The sequence below is a fragment of the Terrapene carolina genome, unplaced genomic scaffold, assembly GCF_002925995.2.
Source record: "Terrapene carolina triunguis isolate 2854851 unplaced genomic scaffold, T_m_triunguis-2.0 Scaffold706, whole genome shotgun sequence".
Taxonomy (NCBI): Eukaryota; Metazoa; Chordata; order Testudines; family Emydidae; genus Terrapene; species Terrapene triunguis.
In genome coordinates this window covers 3,351,687-3,374,127 of record NW_020665057.1, presented here as the reverse complement: position 1 = coordinate 3,374,127, position 22,441 = coordinate 3,351,687, and the positions used below count along the sequence as shown (strand labels likewise).

Sequence of the window (22,441 nt, the reverse complement as noted above, 5' to 3'; positions counted from 1 at the left end):
CCTAATCCAAGTAGAGCCCAATTCTGTATTCTTCAGGCAGGTATAATGCCCACTAACTTCTTTAACCTAACCCTTGTTACTTATATTGACGTGCATTTTTTATAAATGTAGAATTGTTCAAGACATGTCCTATTAAATCTCTTTAAAAATTGAACTGCTTTTCTTTCAGCAAACAGATCTAGAAGATGAACAATGGTTATACAATCAGTATGAGACATAGACAGACCATCAAACAGGAAGCACAAGCTTGAAAGAATCAGGTGTGAGCACAAAATTGCATGGAAGAATGTTGGAAGTATGTGATTTACCCTTTACGTAAAGGATTCAGGCTCTATGGCTCCAGGTGCCACATAACAATGAAACACTTATTTTCATAAAAACATTATGCCAAACTCATTTTTAAAAGGTATCAGAATATTGGGCCAAACTAATCCAAAATAATGCAACTCCACTGACATCAGTGACTCAGGGTCTACATTCTTTACCTTTAGCACTGTCTCATTTTGATAGATTCAAGGATTACACAACCATACTTGCTGTGCCTTCTAAGGCAGGGGTGGGCAAACTTTTTGGCCTGAGGGCCACATCTGGGTATGGAAATTGTATGGTGGGCTATGAATACTCACAAAATTGGGGTTTGGGGTGCGGGAGGGGGTGAGGGCTCTGGTGTGGGGCCAGAAATGAGGAGTTCAGGGTACAGGAGGGGGCTCCAGGCTGGGGCAGGGGTTTGGGGCGCGGGTGGGGGGGGTGAGGGCTCCAGCTGGCGATGCAGGCTCTGGGGTGCAAGAGGGTGGGACCGAGGGGTTTGGCAGGTGGGAGGGGGATCAGGGATGGGGCAGGGAATTGGGGTGCTGGAGGGGGTCAGGGGCACAGGCTCTGGGCGGCGCTTACCTCAAGCAGCTCCCGGAAGCAACGGGATGTCCCCCTCCGGCTCCTACATGGAGGTGTGGCCAGGTGACTCTGTACCCTTCCCCCATCCGCAGGTGCCACCTCTGCAGCTCCCATCAGCCACGGTTCCCAGCCAATGGGAGCTGCAGGGGTGGCGCTTGGGGCGGGGGTAGTGTGTGGAGACCCCTGGTTGCCTCTACGCATAGGAACCGGAGGGGGGACATGCTGCTGGTTCTGGGAGCTGTGCGGAGTGGGGCAAGCCCTGGACCCCGCTCCCTGGCAGGAGCTCGAGGGCCAGATTAAAAGGGCCAGATGTGGCCCCTGGGCCATAGTTTGCCCACCCCTGTTCTAAGGCCTTTTCAGTCTTAAGAAGAGCGACCCCAAAAATTCATGAACATAAAACAAGCTTTTTTATAAAAATGGGAATTGAACATCCAAATCTTTTAGGTGGCTTTGAAAATCTCAACCTTAAAGACTAATAAATTCTGCTCATTAAGAGCCTTATCCAAAGTCCATTTTAGTCAATGGAAAGATGCCTACATACTTCAGTGGGCTCTGGATCACATCCTGAATAGTTGAATATTAACCCCATGCTACATTCCAGCAAGTTTTCATTCACGCTGTGTCAAAGGAGAAGATTATCCTTGCTGCTAGATTCCATTGCCTCATCTGACTAAGTGGTTCAGAAGACAAGAATAGTAAGTCCATGAACAAAACCCAAACTATTGTCTGTTTTGTTTCAGACGGTGAGACGGTCCTCTAAGTCCTTTTTTAGTCCTATAGTAAATACTGGTAAAAGAGTAAAATACCAAAGTAATCTAAAACCTTTCCAAAAAACAACCCCGTTATCTAAATGTCAGTCTAACCTACACCAGTCGGTGTCATCATTAAGCAGACTAATGAAAATTACAGTGGTCCGAATGACAGTGCTAAGCAGCAGATTCAGGGACATTCTGCAATGGATATTTCAGAGAATTTCACCTAGTGCTGTGGTTCTCAAACTTTTGTACTGGTAACCCTACACATAACAACCCTCTGGGTGTGACCCCTCCTTATAAAATTAAAAACACATTTTTATATATTTAACATCATTATAAATGATGGAGGCAAAGTGGGGTTTAGGGTGGAGGCTGACAGCTCGTGACCCCCTGAGGGGTCCTGACCCCCAGTTTGCGAACCCCTGACCTAGTGTATGGGACAGGAAGCCAGAGAAGCAGAAACGTTGCTGAGACTAGATTTAGGAAAAATAAATAAATAAAAAACCCCGAGATGTGTGTTTGTTTTCTACAAAAACATTACCAGGCATATTGTCTTTGCTGATCTGATCAGTAATATGCTGAGGCACCATGAATTCATTGCTGGATACAGTCAAATGGTGCTGAGGCATCACTCCCCTTCACTATGTGCCCCATATCCTGCCACCTACTGAAGCCCCTTCCTCCCATCCAAGTATAATATACCAAAAATGTCACCCACCTATTGGTGGTGGTCAACTGAGCGCCCAGAAAGGCCCGCCATTTGCAACACTAAGCTATCATTCAGCTGCAGCACTAACTGTTGGAAACAACAAGACATTATACCGAAGAAGTTACTCCCTCAAGCCCTTTATGTAGTGCATGCACAGCTAGAAAGCCAAGTCACAATCTCCCTCTATCAGCAATAGCTTCCCACCCCAGGGTATAAACCAGCCTGAAAGTCCAAATTTGATAGCAGCTTTTAAATTGTAGACAAAGGCAGAACAGGATTGGCCAATATGCCCAGTATTGCCCCCCTAATCTATACCACAAAGTACCACATCTCACCATTTCCCATTTTTTATGACTGTCCCACTGCAGTATTATTGCGAGCCATGTACTGAGGGGGAACTAGTCTAGCAAAGCCAGCACAGTTCCTGGAAATAGTTTACTATGCTCAGTTCAGTCCTGCATCACCGTCAGTGAGGAGGCTGACCTTAGTAGCATCCACCAAATCATCTCCTTCCAGGTGTACAATGATGGTTGCAACACGTCTGCATTGCTGCTGTCGGGTCAGTGGAGCAGGGCATGATCTTTTTCATGCCCCCTCAGGTCCCATGCGTCCCTCAGGGGACGACAGGGACCTCAGTGCAATTCACACTTTCCTGTTGACATCTAGCAGCGAGCCAACCACAAAAGGAACAGCTTCTGTTGCCAGACATGGGTATCAATCACTGTCATCCCTAGGACTTAAGCATATGGGTGCTGGCCAAGGTGAATCATGGGTGGCTGACCAGAAAATCTGCTGGAGTGTTAGAATCAGCCTTAGTGGGAAATTTTAGGATGTTTATAAGTCTCTGAAAGTTCAATAAACCATATCAAATGGAATTAGCAATGACGAGAAACTATAAAGAGCTTATCTGACCATAACATTTTAGTTAACTTCTCAGCTGATGTTGTTGGGGTTTTGATTGACTGATTAATTTTTCAGTCTAGAAATAGATTCAGATTTTGATCCACTTTCGTAATGTTGCTTCTCCTTTTGTACAAGAAGGAAATAAATGTCAATATCCTAAACATTACACAGCTGTCTCATGCACTCATGTCTCAAAATTCTGGGCAGCTTTGAACCTCTATCTAATCTATGGCATTTCTAACACACCTGTCATAATATCTAAGCTCCATGAAACAATTAAAAAATGCATACGCTAAAGGGAAGTATTTGCACAGTCTCTTCCTTGCTCCCAGTATGCTGTATGGATTTTTGTTTGACTGTTTCTACATCTTGTCTTGCCTTATCTACTTTCCCCCTCCCCCTCCCATTTGTCCAACTGTGAGTGAGTCTTGAAGAGATGTCCAGGGTTGTCCACTTAAAGAAGGGAATGTTGCATTTGAATATGGTCAGGCAGTGTCTGATCTGATCTGGTGACACAGAGGATTCCACCTGGGTGTGTAACCCAGGGGCAGCTGCCTATTTGGGAGTACACTTAACCACATTCTAACTGATTGTAACACTTTCTTTTAGGTGACCCCACTACACTGCTCAGTCTGCTATATGCTCCACTTTGGGGTATGAGCCCACAACAAAATCACAGGAAGAGAGATGGAAGCAAGATACAGGGGATAAGGAGCAGACAGGGGTTCAGAAAAGGAGGGGGAGGAACAACTTGATCTTGACTTTGAACTTGGCCTTTGCATTACAAAGGAAAGTGGGAACAAAGCTCTAAAGCTACCCAGTAATTTACAGCACCAGCCAGGGGTGGGAGCAGAGCTGGGTAGAGCTAGTTAAGTCAGGAAGGCTCCTTTGTGCTATGTATAATGCTTCAGTGAAGCCCTTTCTTCTGGGAATCCCTCACCAAACAGCTACTCTTGCTGTTTCTCTGACATTCTAACAATACATACGTACGTACTGGTACTGTACACTTAGGAAAAATCCTGATGTCCAACAGGCACCTTACTCCTGTGGAAGGGAGCTCCAGTGCTGACCTGACTAATCCTAAGGATGATGAGGCTGGTGCAATGGGGCAATGTGATCCACTGAGGCCCAGAAAAGGGTGGAGAGCCTATTCATACAAATAGAACATTGAAAGGGGATAGGAGGGATTTCAACTTTAGGAGGGACAGGGAGAGAATTCAGGGCTGACAGGGAGGATGGTTTTCACCAACTGTAATTTTTGCATCAAATAGACAAAAAACATCTCTTTACGGTAGGAATCTAACAGCTACATAGGAACCATGAATGCAGCCATTGTATACGTTTTCAATCTGGATCAATATTGGGGAACATAAACAAACCAAGCCAGTACAGTGAAAACACATGAGAATTGCCATCTTTTCCGAATGAGCTAAGTGAGGGAATATAACAGCTTTCTTCCTACATGCTACACACTATCCCCTCCTTAATACAAGGACATTGTTCCTTATCCACACCTGAAAGCTCTCTGTGGCAGTAGGGCATGAGAGGCCAACAGGCGTGGCTTTCTCTGTGCTACATAGTGCTGAGTACACGGATAGTGCTCACTGAATAACAAACAACAAAAACAGAGCTGTGATGGGAGCTGTTTTGCAACTGTGACTGCAGGTTTCACTTCCAGAGTGAACATTATAATATGCTCACTTAATAAGTGCCTTGGGACAGGGGCTGTGTGTTTGCTGTGTGAGGTGGGGGACAGTGCCCACCACATTCTGGGTGCTATCAAAATACAAATAATTTAAAAAATAAATGACAACGTAGCAGGCCTGCTGCAGGTTACCCCAGGAGTGCCCTACAACTTGTCAACATCTAGAGCATGAAAGGAATCTTGAATCTTGCTCACACTTTGATTTTATGTAAATCAAATACATCTTTAATATGGGATGAAGAGAAGGGATAACAGATTAAAAAGCACATATCTATGGATCTGATATGGAGGGTGGCTGAGTACCAATATGGCCTATTAAAGTCAATGACAGTAGCAGGTGCACAGCATGTCTCAGAATCAGGCTGATTTGTGTACTGAAGCGTATTGAAGGATAAATAACTGGTCTCAGGCTATGTATACATTTCACAAACTACTAATGGCTACTCCTGAGCACTCGTAAACAAAAACATGATATATACTCTGCAGATAATCTCTTTTCCTTAGGTTCCTTGCAACTACAATAATTTAAGATCACATTGAAAAAGCAAACAAACTTAAAAACAGCTTGTACTTTCCAGAATTCAAATCTCTATATCTTGATCTCTACATAAATGAAAGCACGCTTCCCAAAACAGAAAAATCCTATAGAATTAGTAGAGAAAGATATATTTTATAGGTTGTTTTAAACTGACCTATACAATTTAGTAGAAAATTATCTTTCTGCTATAAAATTCTATAGGATGGTTCAAAAAACCTGTAGATGGGAGATCACTGACTGCTGAATTCTATAGATTTTTAGAGCAATTTCTATAGAATCCTATTCCATTTTTGTAGAAACCAAATGATTTCATCCCTATTAAATTCTATATGCCTTTTCAATAAGGTTGACAGAACTGTAACCTTGTAGGAGCTATCTGAGGAATTGTCATTTAGTTTCTCAACGCTGCAAGCTACCTGAAGAGACTTTTTCCCATTACAGAACACTCACTATCTTTACAAAACCCCAAACATGTCATGAACAAAGGACAATATTACCACTCCAGGCACACAGAGCACAGAGGAAATTAGGAGTGACAGATACAGCTTTATATAACATTACTTTTAACATTTTAAAGATGATTCCTCCTTGCTACCTGCAGCTTGTACCAGCCTAAATGTGTGTCTCTGCTAGTCATAACTAGGCTGAGAAGTTACCTAACTATAGACTTTGCTCTTGTGGGTGATCAGGATCAGTCATCAGAAATACAAAGAATATTTTAGTAATGTAGGATCATAGCAATTAGAGATGGAAAGGACCTATTAGAACATTGACTTGCTGGGTCCATCACCATACTGAATATTAAATTGACATTATCCTTTACCTAGAAAAAAGGCTGAGAAAGCGTGCAAAGCATATTTTACGACAACAGCTTTAGGCTGGTATCAGCTGAGTCTTACAGTAGCATATTAATTTAAAAAGCATTACTTTCCAGTTTTAGAAACTACTTAAGGTCTTGATTCTCCTCTCAGTCTCACCAGTTTATGCGGGTGCAATTCCGCTGATCTCCAAGTAGTTACTTCTGATTTACACTGGTGTAAGTGGGAAGAGACTCAAGCCCTTAGACAGATAGTTGGAAATTAGAGAGAAAATAAATTAGAGATGCCAGACCATATTAAGAAATTCAGAGATTCTGTGACAATTCAAGAATGCTGATAAATACTAATGGGTGAAATCATGGTGCAAAAAGCCAGCATAAGGCTCTTGCACCACTTACATCTCACATAGGCCCTATTTTGAACACTTTGGGACTACTCATCTGAATAAAGTTACTCACATGCTTAAATGTTTGCAGGATCAGGCCCTTAGAAAGTAAACAAGTTCCTTCAATACAAATAAAATATAACAAAAAATTATTGCTGTCTAAAATACATTTGAGGATGTAAAAGTATATTTTTACAAAAACATTTATATTTAAGATTCAGTTTCTTAGACTGAACAAGTTATAGTGATTGTTTAAAAATTACCCTTGAAAAACAGTTTTAAAGATCCTTTGAATCATTCAGAAACAACTTTTTAATCTTCCTTAATTCTTTCTAGTTCATTTTTTTCTCCCCCACAAAATAGTCAAACTGCCTGCAGCAGATTAAATATTACCAGAAAAACAAATCCTTTATTTAAAGGATGAAATATTTCACTGCGTAATCATAAAGAACACACCCCTAGAAGCTACTGTATAGAAACCAAAATCACAAACAAACAAAAAACCCCACAAGTGCCTGTCCACCTGCTCTGAGACAGCAAATGTTTTCCTCCTATATTGCTTCAGCAGCTTTATTGGCTGAAGAAAAGGGCTGATCTAACACACACTCCCAATCTCTATAATTAACTGCAGCCACAGTGCTAAAGATGAATTAGGGTGTTGAGTATTTCTTGGCAGGCATGTCTAACTACACGCACCAGCAATGTCATTTGTGGTATGTAGTAAAGCTTGCACAAAAATACTGCAATATCTTTCAGGGAAGCTCTCAAAATGACACTTCTACATTCCATGAGCATCTTCAGTATCATGAGCTGATTTTTGTAGGCACATTCCATAAAACAAGCCTCAGTATTCTTTTTAATGTGTTTTTGTTATGGGTTAGCAGTAAATATTAAAGAGACTACTACATGAATCCAAACCACACACACAAAGCCTTACTGGTTCATACATTAAGTGCTATTTCTTTCACATTCATGCAGCTGAACGAATGCCCTATGTTACAGTCACTCAACACCTCAACTTTTAAACCTATTGTCCAAAATATTCAGAAGAACAATGGACCTCAACAACGCTAGGCCAGGGGACTGAACTGAAAGCCTGTTAACCCCTGAATGCTAAAGTGAGCTGTTATGTCTATGGCCACATAGATTTAATATGGCCCATATTTCAATAGGATAACAAGAGGTACAACATACTTTATATTCACAGAGGCATGCAATGTCCAATGGCAACGGTCCATAGGGCACTGAAGTGGTAAAGGCTATCACAATGTCACCATTTGCAATTTCATATCCTACATGCCATCTATGAAAATAAATTTTCTGAAGACAATAGAATGCAACACTTCCTTTCACCTGCAATTTACACATCCTATTAATGAAAGAACATATAGGTGTACTTACTAAACACATCCCCTCGTGGTTTCTGAGGTTCTATTTGTATTCTGTTGTCAACTGTAAATCCTTGGGGAGAGGTAGTTTCAGTGGGAACAAGAGAAGAGTCTTTAGTTGTTAACTGTGGGGTTCTTGCTGTTGGTGCAGGTTTTGATGTTGTAGGTTGTGGAGGTGTTGGAGGCCTTGTTGCTGGCTTCAGTGGTGGTCTTGTTGTCGTCGGTTTTGGTACAAACCTAGTAGTTGGCTTGGGTGTAGGCCATATTGTTGGTTTTGGTGTAGGTTGTACTGTTGGCTTGGCTGCAGGCCTTACTGTAATAATAGCTGGTATATGTGGTGGTCTCAGGGGCTGTCTTGTACCTCCGATGTCAGGAATCCTATTGGTCATACCGCTGCTGCCCTTCGGAAGTGTAGTAATGCCCTTGAATATATTATTTGGATGAGATGGTTCAATCATAACTTTAGGAATAGCTGCAAAGAGAGTGAAAATGGGAGAACACTTGGTATTTGAGTATCTCTCCACACAAACTAAAATGTTATAATATCGCAGGAATATACATAGAGTATTTGTTGAAATTAGTTCCTTTTGTTTAGTTTTCCACTCAACCCCGCCCCCCCCCAGATTTTAGTATTAATACCTCTATATTATCACCTGCATTTATACAGTGTCTCGCATCATGGTATCTTGAGAGCAAGTTATGTGGTTAAAATGATTAAGGACAACCCAATAGGAGCCTATACTCAATCCCCTGCAGCCCCAAAATGGATAACTTTAAGGGACAGAAACAGCAAAACCTAGCCAGGAGGAGCAGTTAGTGAAAAGCCTGGTCAGAAAGATGCATCGTATGTTGAGCTCTAAAAGTGACCAGACTTGCACGCTCTCATAAGCAATCTGTCCAGCCAAGCAGGAGTGAATTCCAGAGGCTAGTTATGGCAACTGAGTGTTCTGCCTCTGCAAACACCTCCCTTAGGATGATAGCTGAAGTATTCTACAGTTGAATGTAGGGGGTCATGACCAACAGAGTCCCAATTATCTTGAAGACTCTCTCTAAAACATACTCACACCATTCTGCCCCACTCAAAAGGTGGGGCAAACACATTCTACACTAAATTCCAAGAAGCTTTCGAAGGTAGTCTAAGGTGCCACATGTTGTAGTAGTCTAGGACCTGGTTTACACAGAAAGTTGCATTGGTGTAACTAAACTACAATGTTTAACTGATTTAATAAAACTGGTGTAAAAACCCTAGGTAGACACACCTAACTGATTTACATCCAGTTTATATTGGTGTAATTCGCATTAGTAAATTCAGAGGTGCAAGCTAAACCAATGTAAGAGTGTCTAAACTCAGGAGTTTGCTCTGAATTAACTAAAATTGTTGGGGGGGGGTTAAATTATTTTTGTTAAACTGGTACAGCTATTGTGTGTAGAAGAGGTCTAGATTTGAGTTAATAAAAGAGAAAAGTCCACATCTAAGAAGAAAGGGTTCAATCTCTTGTCCAGCCCAAAAAAAGTGTTTCTGGCCAATTTTGCTACCTTGGAGATTTGGAGTAGAGAGGAGTCTAGTAAGACCAAGATTTGACCATGGGCGGACAGAGACTGGAGGAATAGTTACTGGCTTTGCCAGTTCTTCAAAATGGTTCTTCCTGCCAATCAGCATCAATTCTGTTTTATACAGCTTGAATCTAAGCCACTTTCATCCAGATCCCAGATCTGCCAAATGCTGGGAGGAGCAAGAAGATGGTGTCATCTTGGCTATGGTGACCAGATGTCCCATTTTTAAAGGCACAGTCCCATATTTAAGCCCTCCTGCAGGTGTCCCGATTTTTTCTTAAAAATGGGCAAATTATCCCGTATTTTCTGTCCCCCCCCCCCCCCCCCCCGCAATCAGTACTGGCGGGTCCAATCCTGCTGCTAGCCAGATCCCTATTCCCCAGCCGCCCTCCCACCAGCGGGAAATAGGGGGATCCAGTGGCCAACGATGGGTGTGGGTGTGCAAAGCTGGTGGTGGGGCGAAGACGCAATGTGCGGGGCTGGCCGCCCCCACCCTGCTGGGTCAGCGCAGCCCATGCTGCATGCCAGCTCTCCGCCAGTAGGACCCTGCCCCCTGTCCCGTTTCCGGCCAGCACTGGCTGCGCGCTGCAGTGGCTGGTGAGTGTGGGCAGGCCCCAGGCAGCGGCCAGTTACATGTCACCTCTGCTGCCCAACCATCAGCCCTTTACGTGCTCCACCTCTCAATGTCCTCTCCCTGCTTTGCCCCTTCACCCCTCCCCCAGACCAGCTGCTCCTCCATATCCCCACCGGCAGGGCGCATCCTGCTTCCAATGCTGGGCGGACAACCAGCCCCTGGTCAGAGTGCGCAGCTCACCAACAGCCTGGCCTGCAGGCTCCTTCCAGGCTGGCCAGGAGGAGCCAAGCCCTGCATGTACCAAAGTCCTGCACAGAACTGGCACAGGGAAGCCTCTACACCCCTCAGCTACACTCTGGAGTGGCAGGGGAAGCAATTTCCAGCCTGTTCACATCCCGAACTTGCAGGCTCCACAGCAGCCCCTGGGGCAGGGCCTTAGCACTCTCTTCACTCCCTACCCCTCCACCCTGGGTCCTGCCCCCAGGGAGTTGGGGCTGCTCCATCCCCTAGACACCCTCCCCTGCTTAGCCACCTCTCTGTCTGGGTTCGTTAAAGCCCCTGCAGTCAGGTTCCCTAGGCCGTGGTGCACAATTCATCCTTAGGGCTTAACCCCTTCCTGCCTGCGCTGTAGCCAGGGGACAGGAGGCAGCTGGGTTATGTCGGTGGCCAGCAGCAGCCTGGAGATGTTAGCTGCCTTTCAACACTGTGCAGGCAGGAAGGGACAAGCTGCTTCCAGTCACAGGCGAGGGGAGGAGGGGGCAGGGAAGAGAAGAGATAAGTTCTGCAAAGACACTGACCACGTCACCCCTTCCCCCCTCATCTTCCCCTGCGGCTGGAAGCAGCTCCTGTCCCTTCCCTTCCACACAGTGCTGAAAGACTGCTGCTGGCCACATTCTGGTGTGAACCCTGGCAGAAATCTGGGGAGCGGAGGGCATGTGACCCCCCCCACCCATCCCGTGTGGGAGAGGTGTATGGGAGTCTGGGGGGGGGAGGGGGGAGTAAGGGATGTGTGTCACCCCTCCCTGTGTGAACCCTAAAGCCTTAAAGATAAGAAGGCAAATAAAAAGAATCCAACTGCGCAGTATTTCTTTTTAACGAGGGCTCAGTCAGCTTGAAGTTAATTTGAACATTTGTACCGCATAGTTCTGATCGATTGCCACTGAACTCGCTTGAATATGAGTAATTTTACCAGGTGTCCCGTATTCAGCATAGGGAAATATGGTCACTCTAACCTTGGCCCCCAAAAAGGAGACTTAGAGTCATCTAGTCTCACTATTATGTAGAGTGCCATGTACCTAATAATGGCACCATATTGTCTCACAGTTTGCCCCAGAATATTCATGCAGAAAGAGTGACAAAATTTAATTTGGTTGGTCTCCAAAAGTGAGAGTTCCTATGTGACTGGGAAGAAAGAGCCATGAGTATTATAATTGTCATGTATGCTTTACTATTTTATTATTTATTTATATTACATACCACTCAATGGCCCTAATGAAAGTTGCGGTCCCATAGAGCTGGGAACTGTAGAAACACCAAGAGAGACAGTCTCTTGCCCAACGTAACCCTCTGAGATGTCTGAGAGAACCATTTCAAAAGCATTCCATAGATTCATAGATTCTAGGACTGGAAGGGACCTCGAGAGGTCATCGAGTCCAGTCCCCTGCCCTCATGGCAGGACCAAATACTGTCTAGACCATCCCTGGTAGGCATTTATCTAACCTACTCTTAAATATCTCCAGAGATGGAGATTCCACAACCTCCCTAGGCAATTTATTCCAGTGTTTAACCACCCTGACAGTTAGGAACTTTTTCCTAATGTCCAACCTAAACCTCCCTTGCTGCAGTTTAAGCCCATTGCTTCTTGTTCTATCCTTAGAGGCTAAGGTGAACAAGTTTTCTCCCTCCTCCTTATGACACGCTTTTAGATACCTGAAAACTGCTATCATGTCCCCTCTCAGTCTTCTCTTTTCCAAACTCAACAAACCCAATTCTTTCAGCCTTCCTTCATAGGTCATGTTCTCAAGACCTTTAATCATTCTTGTTGCTCTTCTCTGGACCCTCTCCAGTTTCTCCACATCTTTCTTGAAATGCGGTGCCCAGAACTGGACACAATACTCCAGTTGAGGCCTAACCAGCGCAGAGTAGAGCGGAAGAATGACTTCTCGTGTCTTGCTCACAACACACCTGTTAATGATCCCAGAATCATGTTTGCTTTTTTTGCAACAGCATCACACTGTTGACTCATATTTAGCTTGTGGTCCACTATAACCCTTAGATCCCTTTCTGCCGTACTCCTTCCTAGACAGTCTCTTCCCATTCTGTATGTGTGAAACTGATTGTTCCTTCCTAAGTGGAGCACTTTGCATTTGTCTTTGTTAAACTTCATCCTGTTTACCTCAGACCATTTCTCCAATTTGTCCAGATCATTTTGAATTATGACCCTGTCCTCCAAAGCAGTTGCAATCCCTCCCAGTTTGGTATCATCCGCAAACTTAATAAGCGTACTTTCTATCCCAATATCTAAGTTGTTAATGAAGATATTGAACAGAGCCGGTCCCAAAACAGACCCCTGCGGAATCCCACTTGTTATACCTTTCCAGCAGGATTGGGAACCATTAATAACAACTCTCTGAGTACGGTTATCCAGCCAGTTATGCACCCACTTTATAGTAGCCCCATCTAAATTGTATTTGTCTAGTTTATTGATAAGAATATCATGCAAGACCGTATCAAATGCCTTACTAAAGTCTAGGTATACCACATCCACCGCTTCTCCCTTATCCACAAGACTCGTTATCCTATCAAAGAAAGCTATCAGATTGGTTTGACACAATTTGTTCTTTACAAATCCATGCTGGCTATTCCCTATCACCTTACCACCTTCCAAGTGTTTGCAGATGATTTCCTTAATTACGTGCTCCATTATCTTCCCTGGCACAGAAGTTAAACTAACTGGTCTGTAGTTTCCTGGGTTGTTTTTATTTCCCTTTTTATAGATGGGCACTATATTTGCCCTATTCCAGTCTTCTGGAATCTCTCCCGTTTCCCATGATTTTCCAAAGATAATAGCTAGAGAATCAGATACCTCCTCTATTAGCTCCTTGAGTATTCTAGGATGCATTTCATCAGGACCTGGTGACTTGCAGGCATCTAACCTTTCTAAGTGATTTTTAACTTGTTCTTTTTTTATTTTATCTTCTAAACCTACCCCCTTCCCATTAGCATTCATTATGTTAGGCATTCCTTCAGACTTCTCGGTGAAGACCGAAACAAAGAAGTCATTAAGCATCTCTGCCATTTCCAAGTTTCCTGTTACTGTTTCTCCCTCTTCACTGAGCAGTGGGCCTACCCTGTCCTTGGTCTTCCTCTTGCTTCTAATGTATTGATAACAAGTTTTCTTGTTTCCCTTTATTCCTGTAGCTAGTTTGAGCTCATTTTGTGCCTTTGCCTTTCTAATCTTGCCCCTGCATTCCTGTGTTGTTTGCCTATATTCATCCTTTGTAATCTGTCCTAGTTTCCATTTTTTATATGACTCCTTTTTATTTTTTAGATCATGCTAGATCTCGTGGTTAAGCCAAGGTGGTCTTTTGCCACATTTTTTATCTTTCCTACCCAGCGGAATAGCTTGTTTTTTGGCCCTTAATAGTGTCCCTTTGAAAAACTGCCAACTCTCCTCAGTTGTTTTTCCCCTCAGTCTTGATTCCCATGGGTCCTTACCTTTCAGCTCTCTGAGCTTCCCAAAATCCACCTTCCTGAAATGCGTTGTCTCTATTTTGCTGTACTCCCTTCTACCCTTCCTTAGAATTGCAAACTATGATTTCATGATCACTTTCACCCAAGCTGCCCTCTACTTTCAAATTCTCAATGAGTTCCTTCCTATTTGTTAAAATCAAGTCTAGAACAGCTCCCCCCCCAGTAGCTTTTTCAACCTTCTGAAATAAAAAGTTGTCTGCAATGCAGTTCAAGAATTTATTGGATAGTCTGTGCCCCGCTGTGTTATTTTCCCAACATATATTTGGATAGTTGAAGTCCCCCATCACTACCAAATCTTGGGCTTTGGATGATTTTGTTAGTTGTTTAAAAAAAGCCTCATCCACCTCTTCCACCTGGTTAGTTGGCCTGTAGTAGACTCCTAGCATGACATCACCCTTGTTTTTTACCCCTTTTAGCCTAACCCAGAGACTCTCAACACTTCCATCTCCTATGTCCATCTCCATCTTAGTCCAAGTGTGTACATTTTTAATATATAAGGCAACACCTCCTCCCTTTTTCCCGTCTATCCTTCCTGAGCAAGCTGTACCCATCCACACCAACATTCCAATCATGTATTATCCCACCAAGTTTCAGTGATGCCAACAATGTCATAGTTGTATTTATTTATTAGCACTTCCAGTTCTTCCTGCTTATTACCCATACTTCTTGCATTTGTATATAGGCATCTAAGATACTGGTTTGATCTTGCCACCCAGTTTTGCCCTGACCCTCCTTTCTCTCTGCCATTATAGCCCATGCTCCCTCTTGTTTCCGTCCACCAGTGTCTGGTCCCTTAGTAGAGTCAAACCCCATCTGATTAACTACAGTATTGTAAGCTGTTGAAAGATTTAGTAATATCAGCAAGGACATCTGTTGATTGCCCTGAGCACCCAGGTCTCCAGTGAATCTGAATTTATTTTAGCAGATCTTTCAAAGTCTTACATGTTTGCCACCTGACAGTCATCAAGAGTATGTGTAAATCACACAAACTGCAAATCTTATCCTTCTTTAGCACTGGTTTTGCAATCAGACAGTGAGTATGTCCATTTGTTAATCACCATTTTCATGCCTGATTTCACATAAAGAAATAGCAAATTGGCCAGAAATAGCTCTATCCATTAATAAAGTCCCCCAAATACTAAAAGGCTAAAATCTCCCCTAGCTACTTAAATATCTTTTAAAATCCAGTAGTATGCAACAAACAATGATAATTTAGTCCACAGTTAAGCTAAGCACTTAAGCATTGGGGTCTGGCTGAGCTACAAAACTCACAGAGTGCATACAACAGACAGAGAAAGAGTAAGATGTACTATATGATCCGGCCTTAACCAGTTACTACACACTAGCATTTGCTCAGAGCAAGAACAATCATCTATATCTGTCAACAATTAGAGTCATTTATAGAATGCAGCTGTGAATAGGGTTCGCTGGATTTCTTTCTAATAACGAAAAGATCTCAAGGAAAAATATTTTTATCCAGGCATGTTAAGACTCATAAAACTTTGAATACAATATCTGATCCTTTATTATCTTTCAAAAACAGCTGAGTGAAACTGAGCCTGATACTACTGCATCTCAAAATTTACCATGTTTCTCAGTTTTCCTAATAAATGGCCTTGGTGTTTGACATTTGGCTTCTGAGTTCATGACACCCCTCCAGCCCCAAAAGAAAAAAAAAGGAGCACATTACATACGCAGGCAGTTTATTCCATCTCCTCTGTATCCTTCTTTACATTTACACTTGTAGGTTCCCTGGGTATTGTAACATCGTGAAAAGCTGCCACACTGATACTGGCCAATTGAGCATTCATCTATATCTGTGACAGAAAATCACATAAAAGTCATTCACATGGGAGAAGGAACGTGCCTCCCGCCGCCAAAAAAACCCAACAATAAACAGATGTCATTTAAAAATATTCTTAATATTTAAAATTCAATAACATTGTATCACCAGTGAAACTAGGAGAATTTTATCCTAATCTTTTTCATAGATTTTAAGGCGAGATGAGATTATAACGATCACCTATATAACACAGGCACATAACTTGGCATCACCACGTTTAATATTTTGCTGTGGCAACAGATAGTTTCTACAAGTAAATTTTATAATTTCTATAACCACTTTTTAAAGGTGACCTGTAAGGGTGGGAAATAATTGAGCTAGTGATTTATAAGGCCCTGATCCAACAAAGCACGTAAGCCTGCTCTACATCTGTGTTTTAACCACCATTACACCAGGGTGGAAACGGTTTACAATATCTTATATTATTTCACTCTACTAGTGCCACAAACAAGGTCCCCATACCTGCAGGTGCTCTGTGCAGGGACTTCCCATTGAAGTAACTGGGAGCATGGCCACATTTGAAGCAACACAACTTAATCTCCAACATCACTTTTCCTTAATATGATCATCACCAGCTGAAGCACTGAGAAAAATTAGTGAAGTTCACTAAAGCCCCAGACCAGCAACTGCCTGCAAGAAGCCCTAGTGAAATCTATGCTGAGCCACTTCCAGGATCAGGGCTTAAATGTATATTTTTTTCATTTCCATATTCAATGTAATTCTATTTCATAACACACAAAATTAATATAGGATAAACTAAAGCAATCTGTTTTCAGCCTCTCAACCCATAATAAGGTGATTAATACAGTCTCTATAAGCCAGCTAATACAGCAATATAATAAACCTTGGATTAGTATTACAGGAAACATACGTGTGCTATATGCATGCAAGACTCACTGAAACAAGTGGATTTTATTACCGTGGCATTGGTATTTGCCTCCAATGTACATCAGGTCAAAGCCTTTATGACATTTGCAGATGTAGCTTCCAAAAGTATTAACGCATTTCCTAAATCTGGGACAGACAACTCTCCCAGTCGCACATTCATCAACATCTGTAAACACAAATTAATTGTATTTTTAATAATATAGCTAAGATATGATCTACCTCAAATTGATTTCAACTCTCAAAAACTGAATGGTCAAAAATCTTTTTAAAACTTCCTTTTTGCCCCAGTCTGGTAGCCTTATAACAATGCTTGGGCGCTACCATATGGAAGACCTGAACTCAGTTTTTGGTTGTGCTCCCTCTATATCCCCCATCTCCTGTGCCAATATAGAAAGCACAGCAAGAAAGAGATGGACATTGTGCTCAGATTGGTGGGAGTTAAGTTTAGAAATTACCAAGAGTAGCCTTACTTTACATTGACTATTCTGATTGATTTATATTAGCTGGCTCAAGGTTGTAGAGAGAATTCCAGAAATGCTGACAGATTTTGAAGGGTGTAATGATCAGTTTTCCTTGGACAGAAAAATGGTTACTCAAACACTGGGCATCAAGGATGATAGTGTAAAGCAGAAACAAACTAGGGACATGCCCCAAACAGATATGTCAAACATCCAAAGAAGTACTTAATTTCTCAAGCACTGGGAGCCTTTAATTAATGGGCTGTAAACTATAAATAATACATTGAATTCCAGATAAGTAGAATAAACAAACATATTTGAAAAATCATTCAGACACAAAATGTTTTGAAACATAGTCCTCCTTGAACAGGTGTGTATATATTTTGTTCTATACTATACAAGTACAGTAAACTTCAAGATACACATGGCTATCATCGTAACTACACCACCACATATGTGGAGAAGCTGTCCTTCCTTGATGTCTTGACATCCTACAGGCTACAAATAGGAGCTTTATACTACTGAAGAGGGAAGATTCCCAGATTCCCTGTGGAATGCACAGCACTTGCTTCTACCTCTGGAAGGGCTCAAAATATTGGTCCTTAAATCCATGACATTTTTATGTCTAGAAAAGCTGGTTCAAGTTATTTATAAAGGTTTTATTGCTCCCTCTGAGTCCTGCACAGTTTAGCTATGGCACCTGATTTTACAGGCAAAGGGATATGAAAATATAGTCCCAATAATTTTTTTACCTCTCTAAAGTTTGCTGAAAGTATTATTTCTGTAACACGTGATAGACACAGAATACATGACTGGCACTGGTTTGAGAATACCTTAGTAGCGTGGCTATCCAAACTCATGCCAATAAAATCTTTACAACACACCTTACTATCATGTATTCCCTATATATGTGATAAATTCATTGAAACTGTGTTTTGGTTCAAGAAGAAAACATCCTGAGGAAAGCAGTGAAATCAGTAACCAAGACTAATTACTTACCTATGCAGGTTCTACCGTCAGGCCCTAGCTGCAAGCCTGGAGAAGGACAGTGGCAGCGTACCTCTCCTTTCACGACATCACAGCCGTACTGACAGTTTGCCATTGAACAAGAAAGAGCATCTAGGGAGAAACAGTTGCACATTTAGACCAAATATAAGGACTCGGCATCATACAGGTAAGTCGCTGAAATCTTTGGAGCATTAAGGTCCAGTCCAGCTACCATGAAAGTCAGTGGAAAGACTCCTGCTGACTGTAATAGGAGTTGGGTTAAGCCCTTCAAAAGCAAACATATATGCTGTAAATTTGTGCTCCTCATTTCACAGATTGTATTTATAAGAGACATTCCGTCACAGAGTACAGGTTTTAGCTAGCTGTGTTGTGGCACACAATTCCCATTCTGAAAATAAACCCCAACATGTACTAAAAACCCTTCACGGATGGACTCGTTTAAAAATGCCAACTCCTGACTGCGGTGACACTGGTTTAATATCTTTAATTAAAGGTCACTGTCTCTCTCTCCTTCTCTGTTCATATACTCAAAATATCTACTTTTATGGGAGTGAGAAGGAACCTGATCTCTAGTAAGATCACAGGACAGTGGTACACTGTGGAGCCAGCAGGCATCTGTTGCTTTAACAATTTTACATTTATGTGGCCATAGTATAGCAGCATTGCACATGTCTTGCTGCTGAGAGCACAGCAAGTGCCTATCCCCATAGGCAGAACAACAGTGATTTACACAGCTGAAGAACAGATTGGAAAAATGGGTAATACAACTAATAAAATCAAATTATTTATTCTTGTTTGGCTGAGTCTAATTTTACCAGATTGATGCACAATTTTCAGAACGAGGAGGCTTTTGCCTTGGGACTCATCCTTGTCCAGTAGATATTTACTGAGCACCTCAAGGGATTAAAAAACATTAACTGGAGTTTGAAAAAAAGAAAGCTAAGGAGTCTTGACGTACTAGAACATGATCCATCTGGCATAAGCATGTATCCATTCAGACAATAGCATTTGTAGCTACCGTAGGTATTCATGCATCGATGTTTGCATGGCCGAGGCTTTAATCCACACTCGTTTAGATCTAAAATTAATAGGGAGAGGAGAGAACAAGCAAACAAACAAATTACACACACAAAAAATGAGCATTTGAAGTTGTTCTAGTACTTTAAAAGTTGGGAAAAGATGGGGGAAAGGATGAGTCTTTCATATCCAGCCCAGCTCAACTATGATCAGATTTGGCTACATGAGCACTGTTTGGTACCCTGAGTGAAGTAAATAATGTTGTTCAGTTCATTTACAAGTTAATCCACTCCCCTTTTTGTCCACATTACAAATTCCACTCAGAAATGGCACTAACTGGCGGTATTAGCATTAATTGGCAGTAACAGGAATTTCACCGGAGACGACACTGACCAAATGTGTATGGAGGCTGAACTACCATCTCACTTCTAGAGGTATTCCCTTTAGATTGCTTGAGGAACATTAGTGGGGCAGCATGGGAAAGCTGGCATTGCCACTGTTGTAACAGTCTGGGGGAGAAATTTGGCACTTCATTATCTAAACCTGTCAGTCCAATACGTTTTCTGAGTACTGTAAAAGTAAAATGGAAAAGGCTGGGTGGGGAGGAAGAAGCTAGGTATGTTTTTACCTAACTATTGAAGAAGGTATTTGGCATTGCTAATGTATGTGTTAAAGATTACCTGTGATTTTGGATTTCAGGTTTAAACTGGACTACACAAGGAACTAATGAATTACACATTATGAAAATGTTCAACCTATGATTGTAGCTTTAGCAAACAAAAAAATTGTAATGGAAAATAAATACTGAGCTATGAATGCCCACAAAATTCAAATTCAGTAAGAAAGCACAGATATGCTGGTGGTATGAGAGGGAGTACTGACTTAGTACAGAACTAATAGTGCATGGCCCACAATTTACATCTTAAAAGAATAAAAATAAAAAAAGCTGTTATTCATAAACTCACTTACAAATCTAGTTGGTAAATTATTATGTAATTACAGGTTGAAATTGTGGCTTGTTACTGACCTGTAAATCTCTCTGATTTAAAGTACTGTACATTATGGGCCAGATCCTCAGTTAATGTGAAATGGTATAGTTCTGTTGAAGTCAATGTAGCTATGCTGCTCTATACCAGCTAAGCACCTGGTTACTCAGAATAGTCAGGTTGTTCATTGTCTTACTTAACCACACAATTTCACTTAAAACTTGTTAATTTATCAGAAGCAAAGTCCTAATGAAGACAAGGTTTACTCATCTGAGTAAGTATTGTAGGGTTAAGACCAATTTTGTTTCTGCTTAGAGTGGGTTGGCTACATAGGTAAGGTAAAAGTGTCTCTCTGTAATACATTTGGAAAGTGCAATCTTTGACAAATATTGGGAGAATAAACCTTAGGTTTGCCAGTGCTTAAAGGGGATGTGGATGAGGTAGACTGAAGTTTCAGGACCTTCATAAAATGGTGGATGAGGAGTAGTTGCACATTGCCTGTGGACAGCATGTTAAGGGCAGGAGACAAGATGTTGAGTCTTTGCTCCAAAACAGGAAGGTGGTTGGGAAGGATTGTGAAGAATCTGCTTTAGCTTAGCTACTTGGGGGTGCTAATTGTTTCTTTTTCTGGCACTTCTGCCAAAAGCAAAAAATATCAGAGTAAATTACATAGAAGATGGGTAAATATTTTACTGCTTCTTGTCTCTGGCTATGGGGATCATGATCTTGAGGTAAGAAGTCTAGCTATTGGTAGTCTGAGTAGATGGGATAGTGAAAGGGAATGATACTGAAAGGTCTATCAATGGCTATTAGCCAGGATGGGCAGGAATGGTGTCCCTAGCCTCTGTTTGCCAGAAGCTGGGAATGAACGACAGGGGATGGATCACTTGATGATTACCTGTTCTGTTCATTCCCGCTGGGGCACCTGGCACTGGCCCCTGTCAGAAGACAGGATACTGGGCTAGATGGACCTTTGGTCTGACCCAGTAGGGCCATTCTTATGTTATAATTGAATGGAAGAAGAACTTTGTGATTTTTTTTTCCTAAAAAAGAAAACTACAGTGAAGCCTGAGGTGAAACAGAGCACTAAAACACCTATGGCTGGCCTATGTCAGCTGACTCAGGCTCAGGGGTTCAGGCTGCAGGCTATAAAATTGCCATGTAGACATTCAGGCTTGGGCTGGAGCCGGGACTCTGGGACCCTCCCCCGTCACAGGGTTCCAGAGCCTGGGCTCCAGCCTGAACCCAAACATCTGCATGGCAATTTTATAGCCCTGCAGCCTGCGTGAGCTGACACAGGCCAATCATGGGTGTTTTAGTGCAGTGTAGACATACAAACAAAAGGCACCGAGGGTATATGTATTTATATTGTAAACTCATACCTTCTTCAGGATTTGTTTGCACCAAGCACACGAAATACTAAATGATTATAAAAATAATATGACAAGTTCAGGGGTTTTTCACTATAAGTGGAAATAGGCTAAGGAAGGGAAGTATTAACGCTAGACTTATAAGGGAAAATTTTCAAAAGTGCATATGTGATTTAGGAGTGTAAGTCCTATTGAAAGTCCTTGGACTTAAGCTCCTAAGTCAACGAAGCATTTATGAAAATTTTATCCATAATGAAAAGTGTCTTTAAATCTTAATTATGGAGTCACTACCATGGATCCATACTTTAATGATGTAACAAGTGATTAATAATCTGAGTTTAAAATACACTGTTCTGCATAAATTGTAGATTACATTATGTCTCTTAAAATAAGTGGACTTCTCCACAGGGCTTTGAATATCCTGCCACCTGGTATAAAATATTTTTAGTACAGAATTGAAGGCCATGATGCTGAAGTATGGCCAGTTATCAGTAACACATTCTAAGAATAACCAGAATATATAAAGTAGATGCTGGAAAGTATATTAAGATACCATTCCACATGTGCCTTATTTTTGTTTGGTTTCAGCCAAAACATACCTCGCTTATTTCTATTAACTTCACTACGGGCTTGTCTGCACTTAAAAGGCTGCAGCCGTGTAGCTGCACTGATGCAGCTGTGCTGCTGTAGCACTTCAGTGAAGACATTACCTATGCCGACGGGAGGACTTCTCCTGTTGGCATAGTTACCCCACCTCCCCATGAGGCAGTAGCTATGGCTACGGGAGAAGCCATCCCATTGACATAGCTCTGTCTACACTGTAAGTTGCTATAACCGTTCATTTAACCATGTCACTCAGGGGTGTGGATTTTCTACATCCCTGAGCAACGCAGTTATA

The 22,441-nt window shown here is 42.0% G+C and overlaps 1 protein-coding gene across 4 annotated transcripts in view; it reads right to left on the bottom strand.

Annotated features, from left to right (window-relative positions):
- Positions 1–22,441, bottom strand: part of NPNT (nephronectin) — a 90,750-nt gene that overhangs the window by 14,118 nt on the left and 54,191 nt on the right. For all 4 annotated transcript variants that reach the window (XM_026659863.2, XM_026659865.2, XM_026659864.2 and 1 more), the window contains 5 exons: positions 19,129–19,248; positions 18,162–18,281; positions 16,736–16,870; positions 15,668–15,790; positions 8,106–8,564 (listed from right to left, as the gene is read on the bottom strand). In XM_026659863.2, the coding sequence (XP_026515648.1) occupies positions 8,106–8,564; positions 15,668–15,790; positions 16,736–16,870; positions 18,162–18,281; positions 19,129–19,248 (957 nt within the window). The remainder of the gene's footprint in view (positions 1–8,105; positions 8,565–15,667; positions 15,791–16,735; positions 16,871–18,161; positions 18,282–19,128; positions 19,249–22,441) is intronic.